Genomic DNA, 18,040 nt, shown 5'->3' on the forward strand with positions numbered 1-18,040 from the left:
TCACCGGTCATTTTTTACATTATCTAAAATCTCGAAAGACGATACACAGAGTACAAAAGATGAGAGACAAGCGGGATGAACTACGCGTTGGTGTGGGTAGTACCCACGAACAACCCATCAATGATAAACCCCATCCCATCGCAATCAATCTATTCAAAGCGAATTTTAAACCTCCGAGTCAGATTTCCAACCGAAAATGGATGAGGAAACGAAAAACCATGGGACCAGTCGAGAATATTCAAGTTAGATTATTGCAATTTTGAAGATGGGCTTGAATTAGATAGCTGCTAAATGCCCCCTTGGGTACGGTGAATGGCAAATGGAATTGGTGAGGAGCCAGCGATGGGGAAGTTGGCAAGCCATTCAGTTACAATTGATACCAATAAAGAATGGAGCATCCTTTCTAATGTTCTAGATTAACCCTTCGGGATGTCAATGGGGAAAGGATCAAAGGAGATGGATTCCAATCAAATCAGTTACAAACGGTCAAATCAAGTACACTTTTAAAGTGAAAATCTATTCTTTGTGACTGAATGTCGATAAGCAAATGATAAAGCAATACAATGATGCTGAATTCCAAAGGTTTTACTACCAGTTATGGTATATAATTCATTACTTTGACAAAGTTAGAATTAAGACTAAAGCACAATCTAAGCACTTTTGACTTAACTGAATGAAGTATGACTGAAGGACATATTTTACCTAAGTGACTTAAGTATATACTAAAGTCACTGAAGTACATGTATAGTTTCTGACGTTAGGTGTATAACAAGTTTTAGAACATGTACATTTAGTACTTAAGTTTGCACAATAAATCACTGAAATATTCAAATTCACACAATTCCAATCCATGCTGTGAGTTCAGAACATCTGAATATCAAATAATCCGATTGAAATTAAAGAAATTCACACTACAAACCTGTCCAGCAATACTTTCAGAATCCTCCATATTTTCAGTGAATATTGCACATCAGAGATGAACAGCACCACAGACTAGGGTAACATTTCAAATACAATATTGGAACCAACAATGAAAGTCGAAATAAAACGAGCATTCTGAATCAAAATTCACAATTGAGGCCAATTATTAGTCACTTAAGTATTTGCAGCTTAAGCCAAGTTAAGAACTGTGACTTAAGCATCACCAGTAGCATAACTTAAGCCAAGTTAAGAACTGTGACTTAAGCATCACCAGTAGCATAACTTAAGCCAAGGTAAGAACTGTGACTTAAACATCACTAGTAGCATAACTTAAGCCAAGGTAAGAACTGTGACTTAAGCATCACTTAATGGCATAATACAATAGCTTAAGCAATTGTATGAACTGTGACCAATAGCTTAAGCAATGGCAAAGTTTGACTTCTTTTAATCAACTCCATGAGTGACTTTGCAATACACATTTAGGAAAACCACTTTCATCTTAAGTGATTAATTTGCCATTTTGGCGAGAAAATAGATGGAAAACACATCTGACATACAAATCTTTTACAAGCGATTACAAACAGAAATGCATATTTCACAGATTTCATTGCTGGTCCCTGGTATAAGTTTAGTAGAACACAATGATTATTCGATGAGATTAGCTAAGTCCAAAGATGAGAATGTCAGCACACAAGCCCTACTGTTCATGCAAGAGATTGTTCATAGGCTTGTAGCGTCTACTGTACAACATGGCTAAGTCGAGTCCGTGTTGGTTGTACGATTACGATTAGAAGTCCGTATCTACTACTAATCCATTATTAACATGAGGACTTGGGTAGTAAGTCTACAACAGTCTGAACTACAACTAGCTGGAACTGACCTCAATATGGTGGGGAGGTTGAGCGCTGGGTCCTCCGTGTGCCATCCACGTGTAAAGGGACAACAGGGGGGTCCGACCCTTGGCATCCGCAGTCAACTACAAATGTGAAAAAACTTTGTGTGAGGCCAGTTGCAGAGCCAAATTATCAGAGGTGTTTATATCAGTTATATACAGGATAAGTTCATGCACAAAAATGTTGAGCTGAGCAAATCTACGAGAAAGTTCAAATTCAATATGCTTCTGAGAAAAAAATAGAAATTTTCAACAAGAAAATCTTACATTTAGTAGTTTACTATGTTTGTCATGCTCATCAAGATACTACTTAAGATTAATCTAGGTGTGCATTATTAATGTTGTTTCAAGTTTGAGCAACATTGTGATGGCGTTTTTAAAATTGCATATTATTGTCAGCAAAACTACTACAAGCCTACAAACCAGAAACCAACCTTTAAGAACCAAATCTGAAACAAATTAACAGCCAAAGCGATATGTATACCAATGCATAGTATCATAATGCCTAAGGCTTATGCACTATGAGAACTTTTACCTGTGGTGCTCAAGGAGTGAATGTCAGGCTAACTATATTCAGCCTCCTTTTATTGGCAACTGGGGTCTTTAATATGTCTTTAGTCTCGAAATATGACAATGATTTACATTGCAAAATGGTCACTAATTCAACACCTACCAGGAATCCCAACCTTTGGTGTTAAGATTCTGTTTGACAAAATATGGTGTGTTCAAAAGTAATCTAATCCTGATCAAGCTAAAAACCGCAATATGCATGTGAACAACCTGGTCAACACAATTGCGATAAAACAACCACCTGCCAGTTTGCGCCAAACTACCAATCAGAGAGAACGAACCGAATCAACAGCTCCTCAACATGCAAGGAAGGACCCTCGTTTGATATCACGGCATCTCATTGGAATTCTTGTCGCAGACGATCATGATATCTACCGAGGTGGGAAAATTGACACCTGGATGGTCTACAGGCGAAACAGACAAAACTGGAGGCCCTAGTCAACAGGAGTGGGAACAAGAGAAGCCTGGATTGAGGCCAGTTTGGTGAAGTATGTGGGACACCGAGATGGTGCACACTGCCTGCTATTACGCATAACATCGAAGAACGAATGCCTATGATTGTTCAAATCACACCATTTGAGTTCATATATACACCGATTTTGATATCCTCATCCCTTATTCTTGTAGTTAGAGGAACTTCTGAGGCAAATGAGTCAAGGACTTTTTCAAGAAGTGTTTCATCATCAAACTAGATGTTTTCTGTTGCCATGATAGATCACAGAATCCGAAAGTGACCATATCTGATATTGCACGACTCCTCCCAAGAACATGGTCTCTCAATGCCACAATATGACGTGGCGGATATAGTCATTACCTTACTGACCACACTAGGATCCCCCTATTATTCAACCTAATCATTAATCCAATACGTCCTTGTCTTCGATGTTTTCATTGAAAACACCACTAAATGTTGCGGAGCTTGGCGAGGGACAAAGACTCGCATTGTGGACGCTAACTCAATAAGAATAGCGCACCGAGGCAAAATATGAAAATGCAATAACAGCAAACATTGGTGAATGAAATTTCAGAATTTGTGCCATACTGTGAGGCCGATTGTTGCGGCAAGACCCTTTATTATTGCTCACTGTATCCATATAAATTGAATTAGCTTAATTTGAAAAATTCCGAGAATCAAGAAGACTGGATATTACCCTTAAGGAAAATGATTCTGTAGCCATCCTGCACACCAGATGTTAGGTAGCAATTCGATTATTCCCCTCCAAGAGGCTCAGTATTAACGAAATTTAGCAAAAAATAATTATGGATATTAGCAGTAATTGGTGAATAGGGCACATTCATGCTAATGCTCCTCTCCAAGTTATTGTATCTTAATGGATTTAGGTTAGATAAGAAGGTCCCTTGTCGAGGGGGGCAGGGGTCATGCCAGAGTGAATGATCCGATCACCTTGTTAGCATCTCTTCCTGTTCACCAATTGATTATCATCGTATACGCTATTCTTCTCATTTTAATCAAAATCATATAGAACGTCTATCTATTGCCGTAGTGGGAGAAAGCATCGAAGCACTATTAGGGAACAAATCACCTCTCCAGATAGCGGCTGAAGTCACGCAAACTGATTAGTCGACAATAGTGCTATCCTTTTCCTATTCATCGCCATGTGCACCGAGGTACTCCAGATTCTCCAGCCAATAGCCACGTGGACCTGTCTCATCTGGATGGGGCCAATTCCACAACTTCAACTTCCTAAGCTTTTCCTCGTCAACTTGGTAAGAAAGTCATATGCAGCAATGCATGCACAGTTCCCCGACATCTTTTAAGGTTGCATTGCCCTGGGTTTACCTGAAGCCATCTACATACATACTTGATAATATCAGGAACTTACTACCCATTTTTGGCATCCGTACTCCCTTTTCTGTTAAAACTGTTAAGGTTTTTTCACTGTATGCCTGGCAGATACGTGTACCTCAATGCACTTTATTTGTAAAACGCACAGCACTTCCGGTAAACCTCTGGTCAAATGAAAAGGAACATGTCTCCTGCTTCTCACTTCTCGCACACAACGTCGGCAATCTGCTCAAATTATGATATATTTCACAGACAAGAAACTGAAACACCGATTTTACGACCACCTTAATACTACATTTATAACACAATTACCACAAAAGCAATTCTCAGCCAAGATGTTCCAATGCCCATGCAATTAAGAAGCAAAAACTATTTATCGTCAATTTATAATAAATGATGATATACCACAATAAACAGGATTGGTTGATACTCAGTAGTCCTCTCAGAATCTTCTTTGCAATTACAACTGATTTGTTTTTATTCTAAGACATTAACCATACGATTTGGCGGAAACTTCACAAGCAGATGACGCATGCCTACGATACCGTTAGCATGTATCAGAACTGATGCACAATTTTTCAAAAATTTCCTATCTGACTTAAAAAATTTCATCGACATGCAAAATTTTCATTGGCAATGCGGCCATTCACTTATTGCAAATGGCCCGATAGTGCATGAACATGCGAACTAGCCATTCTGCAGCATGCACGAGGCTATTTTTAGTGGAGTGATTACGAATTAAATTATGTGTTTGTAACTGAATTAGAAATGGACGCTCGCAAGAAAATGGTCTGGCTCGCTGGTGAAATCACTAGGCTGTAACTCATGAAGACCGCGACCAGCGCACGCCGATCAAAGGATACAGCCATTGGAGTGATTAATTTCAATCCATAAAGGCATGCTACTATAATGAGAAGTCTATCCCGAGAGTGGCATTGGTGCACAATCATACGATTGGACGAAAACTCTAGATAGGTCATTACGCGCAATCAACTAACTCCGCAACTGAACGCTGCTGGCCTAATTGACTAGCACTATCTGAGGGTTAATGGCGAAATGAATGTTTCGCTTTCATCTGATAACTCCCACTATTGGCGTAACACACATCTAATGGCATTTCATAGGCTATTTCGGCCTAACGGGCAAACAATTCAGACACACCAGTTGGGATTATAAGCAGGCATTTCGGAGTAAGGAACTTTCATTTTGGTCCTATCGCACAGAAGAGAGTACCAACAATTACTAATTGCTTGACCCCATTGCCTCCATCGTTGACGGGAGGACCATTCCCAGCTCCTACCAGAGCTGAGATATTGATACTTCATAGTTTTGACCAGGACATTTTGATAACCGAAAATGGAATTCATTACTGGAAGAACCACAGCCTCAATTCAATATGAAGGTCAAATGCATGCCATTCCAAACAGTGTTTAGCTTTTAGTCCATCACTTCAGCCTTTATATCCATTTGAAGGTCAAATACAAGTGATGCAGAGTTTAGCTTCTGGTCCATCACTTGAACCTCCATGCTAATTTGATGGTCAAATACGTATGCAATATTCTAAACAATGTTTAGCTTTTAGCCATAAAGCTCAATCAGCTTTGTCATGGTCCAGCCTAATGCCTTTAACGAGGCAACCCAAGTCCATTTCTTCATTAATCGGAGTACCATAGCCGCTATATCTATCGGCAATTAATATTTTTACTCCTGGTAAATTAGGTAGAATGATCTCAGGAGAAATAGGTAACGGAATGATGTTTTTATTGCCTGAAAATGAATTAAGTGCATAGCGACTGTGTGGACATTTTCAATGCAATTTGGCACTGAACATGCCGAGTAGGGCAGTCATTGCCTGGACGTAGCAAACAGTATCTCTGCAGTACCTTGCATCGATACATCGATATATTTATTTATATATTCTGTCCAAAGGTTATGTGATGAACAGGTTTTGAGTTTCAGAACTATCTTTAAGTAGATAAAGTTGTCGTTTTGGCATGAACTAGGTCTACCAGGAAATGCAGCATTCATCTAATTGAACTTGAACCAATCAGCAACTCAGCCTGATTGGTGGAGCTCTCAAGGGGAAGCAACTCAATAAGTGCCCTGAATCGAACTTCTCTATGAAAAAGCACATATTCGATGATAAAAATGCATGCCCTCTCCCACCTCTTCTGGAAAATAGGTTCGAGACATGCAGCAGTAATTCATCTCCCAGATTGAATATCAGCCGGGAACGATCCTCGATCAGGTCATATGACCATAGATCAAAGAACGAATTGACAGTTCCTTAGAGAGGACAATCGAATTACGTGTCCAATTATAAATTCATCCATGATTAAAATCTGCATCAAGAATGATGGATCAGCAGAATTATGACGGGGAGAAACTCCTTGGCATGCGCGGAGGGTGAGTGACAAGTTTCTGTAGATTGCATTAGGCAACCTCGAGCCAGGGCTATGCAACTCCTCGGCATGTGAGACTGAATCACATGTCTCTCAGGGGTACTTTTTGGTAGGCGTGATGGGTGAATGACCGGTAGATATGACGAACAAAATATGATATTTGACTCCGGGTCATAAGGAATGAGAATGGCTGTTCATGGCTAGGGCAGTTTATTGAACGGATTAGGGAAAGAATAACAACTTGAAGCATCTGTAGCAGACGTCAACAATGTGGTCGTCTGCTCAGAGGAGAAGTCAACAGAGGCCATTCCTAAAGGCAAGGTGACTCTTGCACATGGTTTTTAAACATCGAAGAGCAGTTCAAGGAGAGCTGACGTCGATTTTTGTCAATCATTTCAGAACCTTTGATCATAATTATTAAGGAGCTGATGTGCTGTCATGTTTTACTCACTTCAAGAGCAGACGAGAGCCCTCGATCACATGACAAAACATGGTGCTGTTTTAAACCTTACTGGTTGGACACAAGTAAAGAGCGTTTGAAACATAATGGCGAAAAATCTTGCATCTTCTGAAGCGATGACCACAGGGGTCAGATTACAACTTTCCATCATGACCTTATTGTGTAAGCGGCTTCCTTGAATAGCAGATGGATCACAAGAGTGCGGTGAAACGACAAGATGACTTGCTGACGATTGTAAAGGAACTTCTAAACCAACACAGCAGAACACAATACAATATAATTGATAACTTCTCAGTCAATTTTCTTGGCTCCACTCGGACAACCATTGTAATTCTTGTCTCAAAGTCTGCCCTGATACCATCACCGCTAACATGTCTTAGGGCAGTATTGCAACTTTGAAGCAAAGTTTAACTGTACCCTGATATCACTTTTGGCGATCGCTTGACCTCTGCAGCCAGATAAGATCTCGGTACCAAACTGGCCACTGTAATCATCACAGATTCGGAGGAAAATTGATTCAGTAAGTGCTGCTCCATTTTAGTGATCAGACGATGCCGGCATTTGCCATTTTTACATTTGTGCGAGTTTCCTCCTCCAGATTATCATCAAGATCAGATACCGTTGAGGTCTGGAGGCAAGGAATGCAAGAAGGTGAAACTGGATGTGAATACCAGAGGTAACAATCATTCTCCAGCAGTAATGATAATTCACGTGTTTTTCAACTAAGCAGTTGGTACCAAGACAAGAAATCTATCCCCAGCAGCTCTTTGAACCAACGCATCTGAACGTGAGGTCTTTAATTACGCACCAGAAAGTAGATTACGCCTGTAATATACGAAACATCCAGAAGGTGGCGTCAGATAATCATTCATTGCTTTTTAGTATGTCATCATAATAAAACATGGCCGTCATACAAAGCAAATGGCATTTCGAGGCTTGACGTTATGCCATGATCGCCAAAATCATCCCACGCTTGCATCAAGGCAGTTAAAGGTAGAAAACCGGCATTCGGAACCAACAAATCGTTAGTCCCACACGGTTCAACATAAATTCTGGCTAGGTGAATTCCTATTTTTAATCGCTGCGTGAACAGTCTGCTCTGTTACAGGCTCATAAATCATCCTGAGCCTGTCGTAGCTGTCTCGAAATAACACTCTGCGCGAGATTTAAGTCCCGGTGTATAACGATACACAGCACAACCATGATTTGAGGTGGAATGCTTTGCACGCTATGTGCAAAACGTGTATCAAACGTATTCAGGCCCATATCTGCGGGCATGAAATCCTGCGGGAGGGTCAATAATGTGGATTTGATAAATTTTAAATTCTAAGGCAAAAACTAAGACCTTAGCTAGTGCAGGGTCAGTACAGACAGGCGAAAATTATCATTCAAAATTGACCCAGAAGATCAGATCTTATGCTTCTTCCCTCACAAGGAGAGATAACGAATATTCTCCTCTCCAACAGTTTTGTGCACCATTTCTTTCATGGTCCAGGTTTGTGCACAGTCAATACCTAAGTTAAGTCTCGAAAACAAACAGAACTCTCATCATATATTGGGAAAAGCAAACGACAGATGACCAACTTCCCAACCTATGGTCAAAAACAGAACCAAGGATTTTTTACTCCAACGCGCAAGTACCACAACCAAGCTTGATGCGAGCAAAACATAGAACAGATGCAAGCCCTTGCATTGAATATCAAGACAAAGATATCCTGACCGAGCCTATTCATGCAACGATCATTAGCCGGGTGATTTTTGAAATGTAAATACTGATTATTTGGCTACGGCAATTGTTAGAAGTGACCCCATTTGATATATGGACAGTAGGTCACAGGAATGGAACACACAATTGAACAAACTAATTTATCAGTTATTTGAAGTTCTGTCAATAGACAAACAAAGATTATCTGTCTGCTAAGGACGATCATCATCATCAGAGGAGACTAATGGGAGGCCCATATGAACTCATGATGTGTGATGGACTTCTTGGAAAACAACACCTTTCGGGGCAAAATTAGCTATGGAATCGGCATTGAGAACTGGGGAACCAAGCATATTGGTACTGAACTGATGAATCTAAGCTTCTATCAGAATGATGAAGGACTAAGTCACTGGCAACCACCAGTATGCCTAACTGTAACCTGTACACCACTTGGCAAATGCCCTATATGGCTGGCCCTAGTTAGCCGAACTGTTCTTCATCATGGCATGTGGTTAAGACAAGTTTGAGTTGGCTTAACTCAGGGTAGATAGTGACCTACTTTTGATGGAAGGCTGAACTGAGTTTAATATTTTGGCCACTTGGCTACTCAGAATTGACGAAATTGTGGCCCTTATAAGGCAGCCACTCTTGCTCTTAAATTGGCCAAACTGTTGTTGATACAGTTGTCTAGTTGGCCACATTTGTGGTCCAGGTATTATCAATATCAGTCGCTATGATAGGCTGAGCTGATCTGTGGCAGAGATGACTTCCTCCAAATACTGGTGATTACTTGCATGAAATGCAAAGGTCAACTATGTTGGTGTTCAGTGACCTGTAGTGACCACCACGACTACTCCAGCCACACGGCAAATGAATCAGATTCCAAAGGTGGTGATAAGATAGATCACATGAGTGAATGGCTAAATGAAAATGTCACATATATGATTCAGGCCAGTTTGTATCAAAGCTGACAGCCCTTTACTGGGATGATGTAGGGGAGGACTACACAACCGTTCATTCAAAGATCAAGTCAATGAGCCAAACTCAGCTGCAGGGATTTAGTCCCCAAAGTTCCAGAGAAAGCTCTGGAAAGTTATCCATTTTTCAAAGCTTTTTAATTGATCGATCAGAAGTGAGTACCCTGTGATCAGCACCAAAAACGTGAAAAAAAAGACATGTGAACAATTTTGGGTTGACGCAACAGATAAACTATAGTTTCGATTCTTCTCTCGGGTGTGTCAATACAGCAGATCCCACTGAATCATCACACTTGAAACACTGATTACTATCATAATATTGCTATGATATCATTTATTAAATCATAAACAAGATCTGCATGACATACCCCACATAGTATTTACACAAAGTTTACTGAGCAGGGCGCATAAAACCAACACCATGAAACGTCTTTATGGCCAAGTTATGACATCAATACAAACTATGTACAGTTACACAGATATACGCTGCTGCGGTGTAATTTTATGTTTTATTTCATGAAGTGTGATTATTTGTCCGAGATGATTTCATAAATAAGTAAAGTGGCCAATATAAGTGACAGCCAACGAAGGGTTTATGGTCAGATTTGCGATAAAGATGTTAACTTCTGATTTATTGATCATAAATTAAACCAACCACACCAATCAACAATAAACAGTGGCACTTTCTGTCAATAAAATCAAATGTCTATACATTTGAGCAATGTTAATTGTATGTAAAAATATGATTTCTGATAAATTTATCTGTGCGAATGTCAAATATCGCAAAACCATTCGGCTCTGATTGTGCCCCAGCTACAGGTGGTGTCTGTACGTCATGTCAGTTCTATATCACACCCACAGGAGAACTTTGCTGAAGGTCGCCATCGGACCATGGGCACCAGGTTTGGGTTGTTGACGACACCACATCCATGGCCCCCCCCCCCCCCCCCCCCCACGGCCTACCCGATATGGTGAATGCCAAGGGCAAAAACCGAGGTCTTAAAAACATTTCCATACTCAAATGATAACGTAGCAACTGCAATATATGCATGGTGACAAAATTCTTTCACTGTGGTCTCATATATGCTGCATTTTTGTATCTGAATATAACATTCGACAGGAAATTCAATAGGCCTAATTGGAGCCCACATCATCAAATGACACCGAAAAATCAGACAACATTTCCTCAATCCAAATTGACCCAATGCAAATTTATCAACAATTCTACAGATAAATACAGGAAACTATCTGCTGCATACTTGAGGTATTTATTTACTCACAACATGCACAATTATATGTATGTAGATATCTACACAAAACTAGTATCACATATTAGACCATAATGCAAAAAATACCATTAAACCGTCATTAACAGCACTTGTGATATTTTCAAACTGTCAATTACATACAACATTTTTTGTAGAGAAGAAAAAAACTCGGGATTTCCGCGACTAGAATCAAGATAGTATACATATTTTTCCATCTCAAGTTGTAACACTCTTTAGAAAGCTGCATGATTCCTTTACAGTTTCATTGCTTGACGACACAATAACTGAGGTCAAAGTCAACAATATCATGAAATTTCAATGTCCTTACAAAAGCGGAGGTGAAAACTAGACGAAAAGTGGAGGAGGTGAACTATCAGCCATGTTCCTGAGGAACAGGATAATGATGTTATTAACAATGCCCAACCTCAAACATGAGGTACCCTACGTGTAAATTAATGGGATATGCAGCACTCTGGCATGCTTTTACAAACCAACCCCTCGTAGGGACCACACAATGATAGCGACCATCCCTACACCCAAGCCACTGCACCGGTTACTTGAGTATGCTTGTGACTTCAATGATGTGTACAACAGTTATGGCACTGGGTGGTCCAAGAATGCATGTCCGAATGCACCATTCTTACATATTTGAAACTTTTCATGTTTCTTAGACATGAATAATTCTGTACCTTCATAATGAGCCGATATGGTGCCACTCACAACAAATCTATTATACTTTCAAGTGATATTCGTGAAATATTTATTTCGCCTCGGCTCAAAAAAGTATCAATGTCCCCTCTAGAAGTGCGCGAACTGTATCTCTCACATACTGGTTGTATAATGATGAGGATAGCATGATATTAGTAATAGACTCCTATTCATACTGACATCATATGAAGCAGGGAAATGTATAGGAGTTCTCCAGTCAGCGGGAAACTGCATTTCTCATTGAGGATTTCAAGTTTACTTGGTTCTTTACAAACTTTTACACAAAGGGATGAAAACCTTTCGTACATTCCTTTAACACTGATCCTTTTTATGGCATTTTTGATATCTAGAAGATATCTCATTTTCTGTCTGCATCTGTTCATCCATCAGAATTTGTCCATATCTAAGATTTTTGTGTACTTGGACCAGATAGTTTTACCCTCTTGCACCAGGAATCAAGATCTGCCCCCACCCCTTCTCTGCCAGAGTCTGATGAGGCTCTTCCCTCATTTTCTTGGGTCATTCACATGCTCCGTCCCTTGTTGGGGAATGAAGCATGTTGTAGCAAGAGAAAATGACCCTGGCTGTCCATGCCTCGGTATGAAACCTTTCAACAAGAACATGATGACAGGACGTCGACTAAGCAAGTTTTGGAAGACCAACGCTTTCTATTTTTCACCTTCTTTCAAAAGGACACTTTCTGAACAAGTTTTCAGCTCAATTCACATTAGAAACTTCAAAAGGAACCCGGCTTCGTTGCAAACTTAGACCTGCACGATGTCAATATAACATAACAAATAAACATACCCTATTATTGCAAAATGCAAATATCATCAAAATTCAACCATTGGCCTTTTCAAGTTGGGAATAATATCGAGGACTATGTCATCATTGATAGATTTTACTTTCATTTGTGGACAATTGCCCAAGTCTACTAACATGACTTATGACATGCATGTCTCATTTTTGGAAACAGTTGAATGATTTGCTTTTCATGTTTATTTGAATGACGGAAGACGACAAGCCAACACAGGAATCTTCCTGGCAAAGGCCTGAGGCCATACAAAATGATATCATCTCGCAAAGCAAATCAATCAATCGCTCCACCAATTGATTTTTGTAACTTCCGTGAACATGAATATAGAAAGCACAAAAATTTGATGTTGAAATCTCCATGACGGTCGTGCTTTGCCAGGAATGTTTATGAGTGCTTTATGGGCTTACCTACATTTGGAACTGAAATAATCTACAAAATTCATTTTGGGGGTATCTTATGATGTTCACCAATAAAATCATTTTCATGGCCTGATGTACGTAGCAAGCGCTATACACTGCTCCATTCAGCACTGAAGCAAATTGGGGCGAATAGTTTGGATCAATTTAATTCCGGCCAATAAAGGTTGACCTAGTTTGATTCTCCTGTCAAAGAAGTAGCAAGTCAAAAGCGAAGAGAATAGGACACACAGCGATATTTTCATGACAAACCCGCCTAGCATTATATATTCATGAAAATGACCGCGTACTGTATTGAAACTTCTTATGAAGATTTCTAAAGATACCGCCGAGATGGTGCGTAGTGTTGAATCCGGTTTGAGTTCAAGTACCACAGTGTCAACAACCACTGCATATGTTTCTCAACTATGTTTTGTAAATATTTTGATGCGGAGCAGAGAAGTTCAAGTGATATTTTGGCTCTCAATTTTTGAATTCATTATGCTGTTCTAGTCAATCAATCACATAGACTTTTCAATGCATATAAGCTACAGGAGAACATTACTGGCATTGGCACAGGAATGGAGATTAAAACCATCAGTTTTGATTTTGGTGGCAGCTTATTCAGTCAATCCTGTTTACTATGAAGGAGACCCCCCTTTCTGCCACTCTCTGCTGATCTGTTGATCAGATCACAAAGAAGTTTTTATAAAGAGGACAACCTCAGACCCTGATATGCAGGGCTTTTTCACTCCAACTTTGGAGCACCAAAGAACCTTTGTCCTGAGGGCCCCATTTTCCAACAGGAAAACTAAACAAAACAGCTCAAGGACCCCCTGAGGAATCCCTAGACAGAAAAGGGACCCAAATGACTTAAGATGCTAATCTGTCTAAGCCCATGTAAGGCTCTTGCATCCATTGTTCAGGTTCTGGTCCAGTGAGGAAGGAAAGGTTAATCTAATAACCAAACTGGACCCTCCAGCATTGTTAGTATTCCAGGGATGTTTTTTAGCTGGGCAACCCCTCGTTTGGCTGGATGGCCCCCTCAGTTGACATGGACGCCCAACAACACAATTGCTGCCTATACTACGTGCATATTAGTCCTGCCATTCCCCACATTGCTTCACCCCTATGCAGTATTATCCGACCATTACAAGTGAAATTTGCCCAGCACTCCATCTTGGAGCAAATCATATCAGAGAACAGTGCCCACAAGCAAAGTATTTGTGCAAATGTAATTAATGTCTATTTGACTCAGTTGGTTACAATAGCGTTACCTTAGCGGTGGACTTGGTGACTAACATAAAGCCTGAGTCCTTTAGATAGAGTTCGCTATCCAATCATGGGCTGCTGGAAAATTCAATAGTTTTTTTTATGGAAAAGGTGCAATGAATACGGGTAGCAATGAGCCAGCCGTGGTCGCCACGGCAACTCAAAGGAATAAACAGAAAAACAAGCTACAAGCTTTTTGAAAGTTTAGTTAAGTGCAACAAATTGTCCAGTTTTACCATCTTAGAGACCTCAGTCACCTGCCCCTGTCAAAAGTCATGTACAAAAGTTGTAAACGAAGTAGCAATAACAAGGAACTTAGGACAACAAAGACCCTGCACCCCTCAACAGAGGACCCTCCACCCCATCCTCTCCAAACAAACTGTCCACGCGATTTGCCTTCCTGCCAGTAGATGTGATAACCGCACATTAATAAACGCTACACCTTTGTGGTGGTGGCTGGTCTCAGCTACCTAATGGTGAGATACCGGTGTAAGGGATGACAGAAATTGCTGTGTATACCCCATTCATAGTATTATTTCTATATCATTAGCTGAATAAATGGCTATTATCCTTCAAAAGCACTGAGGGTGAAGGCAGAAAGGCTCCGAAGATGAGTGTAAATTTGATTAGCGGATAATACTGAAATGGCTTCTGTCATTCAATAGCGCAGGGTGGTTTGCTGTAGTTGGGGAGGGCGTGCTATTCACAAGGGGCAAGGATTAGAGGAAGGGGAGACTTAATCCAGTTCAGCTAACAACTTAACAAATTACTCATCGGAAAGTCGATTCCCATGGAAGATAGTATGGTGAATTTATCGTATGATACCTGGTAGATGGGTATAATATACACGGTATAATATTGTTTCTATTGGCATTAATGCTTTGATGCTTCAATAACAAGTCAACAGGAAAAATCTGAGCAAATGTAAATATGTATTCAACTGCCAATAATGATGTATCTGACTGTGGAAGGCAGAAAAGTGGAAAAAAACTTCTGAAGTGAAATCAATGTGGGAAGATGCTGAGAGACATCTCGTTGGACCAGAGGCGATATAGAACCCCTACTTGCCATTTGCCAACTGAACTTGCCAACATGCTAACTTCTTTGTTAGAAGGCCAGTCAGAAAAATGTCATTTCACCAAACTCGTACTGTCTTAGAAAAGTCCATAGGATTATTTTCTCCAAAAGATTATCGGATACACAGGAGATGCTCTAACAATCAGTATAGAGGACAATTCATCCAAAAAAATCCAACTCAAAATCTATCAATAGTTCCTGATAAAGCAGAAAGTAAATAAGATTGAAGCAGAAAGATTTTATGAAAGGCAGCAACTTTTTTCAGGAACTAATCGTTGCAAGAAGCCGTTAGCTGCATCAGCAATGGCTGTTTGATGGTAGCATAAACTTCCTCCGTATCATTAGCTTAATCAAGTCATGTTCACAATGCAGCAATTTTCATTAAAGGACTTGAGGGAAACTACGGTTCATTGTCGACTCCAATATCTCAAATAGGTACTTAGTAGAAAGAGGATTTTTTAAGTAGATCTTGTATTGAACTGTCATGTTTTCTTCTGAGCAACCCGTGTTGTCATCTTCATTTAACCAATCAAATTCTAGCTAAAATCATCCAAAAAGTCCAATGAGATAGCTTTTTTCTGTGAAATTGTAAAGTGCACAAAAACCAACAACATGAACACTTAACTTTATTAGAACATGTACACTTTGATATACACTATAAACTGGCAAATTACGGCAGATTTCATGGGTTAGATTTGTATTTTGTTTACTTTGAAAGTTTCAATTTGTTTCAATGATTTCAATCTACGTTTCAGGAAAATGAAGATGACACTTTTCTACAAGAAACTAAACAATGGAAACTAAACCCAAGTCACGATGTAATCTTCTTAGCTCTTATGATCTCGTTGGATTTCAATTTTATTTCAGCCTTAAAAAATCATTTCGTGAAAAAGGTCATGACATTTTTTTCTTGGTTTGGAATATCACCGGATCAAAGCAAATGAGCCTTGTCTATACAACACCTTTTCAATGAAAACATCACACATCTAAGAGGATTAAGCCATGTTACATGAATACTGTTTTTTCAACAGAAGAACTATTACAAAATACGCTATTCCCCAGAGTAAAAAAAGAATGAAATGTAACCATCCTATATCACATCCTTACTTGGCCGGAGACAAAGCCACCTTGTCAGGTAACCGTCCACACATTCGACCAACCGCAATGATCTCATATCATCATACCATATAACTCCCGGTCCATATCTCGAAAAATGAATGCAAATATCTGCACGGCCAGTGCTCACAAAAACTAGAGAGGCAGGCAATCAATGTATAAGCAAAGTAATGGGCCATAAAGGACGATGGCTGAGAGGTGAGGCTGTAGTAAAGCTGTACTACACTGCACTAATGAGATGGTCGGTCACATTGGGCAGAAAACCAAGATTTATAGTGCCAAAGAATGTCTAATTTGTAGGAAGACATCTTTATTATTGGAGAGATTATGAATCTTTTGGATTGGGCCCTTGCAGGCCAATAATGCCATTTTGTGGCCACAAGAAATATGAGATTTCCGGCAAATATCTCGTGTCATACGTTCCAACAATCTCAAACGGGGATGAAATTTCAATACTAGAACATTGAATGAGTACAGCATCGATGTTTGGCTAATAAAATATAACGGTCATGCCAATTAACCCCTTTCAAGTCCTTAAGACTTAGCATCTGGAAATTAAATGCGGATGCATTTGTAGAACTTCTAAGTTTCTAGATTGACCTATAAAACAGTCTTTTTTGACCTGGTCATAACTTTTTGACCTCATTTGCTTCCAAAGGGTTAACTGGTCAGGTTTGATTCATTTCCTATACAGTAAGACTGCTTACCTAAGTGAAATATAAGTGATTCCCAATTACCTGCTATTACAGACTCCCCAGTCCATTACAAACAGCCTATACCCTACTTAACAGACCCTACAGGGAGTATTAGCATCTCATAACACATGCTCTGTGCATCAGATACATATCGACAAACACATACCAACATTTATAAACAATAAAGGTTAACTTCAGCCACTTTGAAGAAGAGGGTATCCATCTGCCCCACGTCTGCCCAGGAGTGATGAAATAAACAAACCAAAGAGAGGTAGCCAAGTAGAAGACCCAGGGGGTGCGGAGAAAGAAAAACTTTGCAGAAAGATGTGTACTACGAGAGACTGAAGGTAGAGATTGCTACCCATCCTGAACTAATGTTTAGATCCTGGCCAATCTTACTCCTCAAGGTTAATAAATGGTAAAAGATTGCTTATTTGAAAGCCTTGAGGCCAAAAGATCAAGGAATGATTTCAGCAGGGCGCAGGGTCAGAACACTCAGGCGTTGGTTCAGTGAATTAGCTGCAGGGAAAGTGTAAGGCATGTTGCCTTCAGCTGTGAATCTGGTGCTTCTGGCACTGTAAGCTCCGTCATTTTGAACCATGCTAGCCAGGTAAGCTGGAGAAGAGAATGTAGGTCAAAGTTGCAGCTCATTAGTTTGAAAGGAAAAGCATGCCAATGACTCCTGGCCAGTGGAGTGACTTTCGGACAATGCAGGTACCTCAAACAAGATCCAAAATGATGCTGAAATGTCATCACAAACAGAAGAAGCAGTACTTCCGTTATGATCACATCAAATTCCTTCTCGATAAGATTCAAAATGGACAATACGTACAAGTCACAAGTTACTAATTTGAAAACAAGAGTGAGCTGACTGAGCTGCAACACAAGCCTTTGATGAGAAACCGATGATAGGTGATGTGTTGAAGGAGGAAAAAAAGCTTTTCGCAAAATTCATGGT

At 39.9% G+C, this 18,040-nt stretch overlaps 1 protein-coding gene across 6 annotated transcripts in view; it reads right to left on the minus strand.

Moving 5' to 3' along the window:
- The window catches only part of LOC135484373 (homeobox protein Meis1-like), a 184,251-nt gene that overhangs the window by 136,183 nt on the left and 30,028 nt on the right, over window positions 1–18,040 (minus strand). For 4 of the 6 annotated variants that reach the window (XM_064765765.1, XM_064765767.1, XM_064765766.1 and 1 more), the window contains one exon: window positions 1,802–1,897. The exons of the other annotated variants lie outside the window; for them this stretch is intronic. In XM_064765765.1, coding sequence (XP_064621835.1) covers window positions 1,802–1,897 — 96 coding nt within the window. The remainder of the gene's footprint in view (window positions 1–1,801; window positions 1,898–18,040) is intronic. 6 annotated transcript variants of the gene reach the window in all.

Source organism: Lineus longissimus, chromosome 3 (assembly GCF_910592395.1).
Source record: "Lineus longissimus chromosome 3, tnLinLong1.2, whole genome shotgun sequence".
In the NCBI taxonomy this organism is placed as follows: domain Eukaryota; kingdom Metazoa; phylum Nemertea; class Pilidiophora; order Heteronemertea; family Lineidae; genus Lineus; species Lineus longissimus.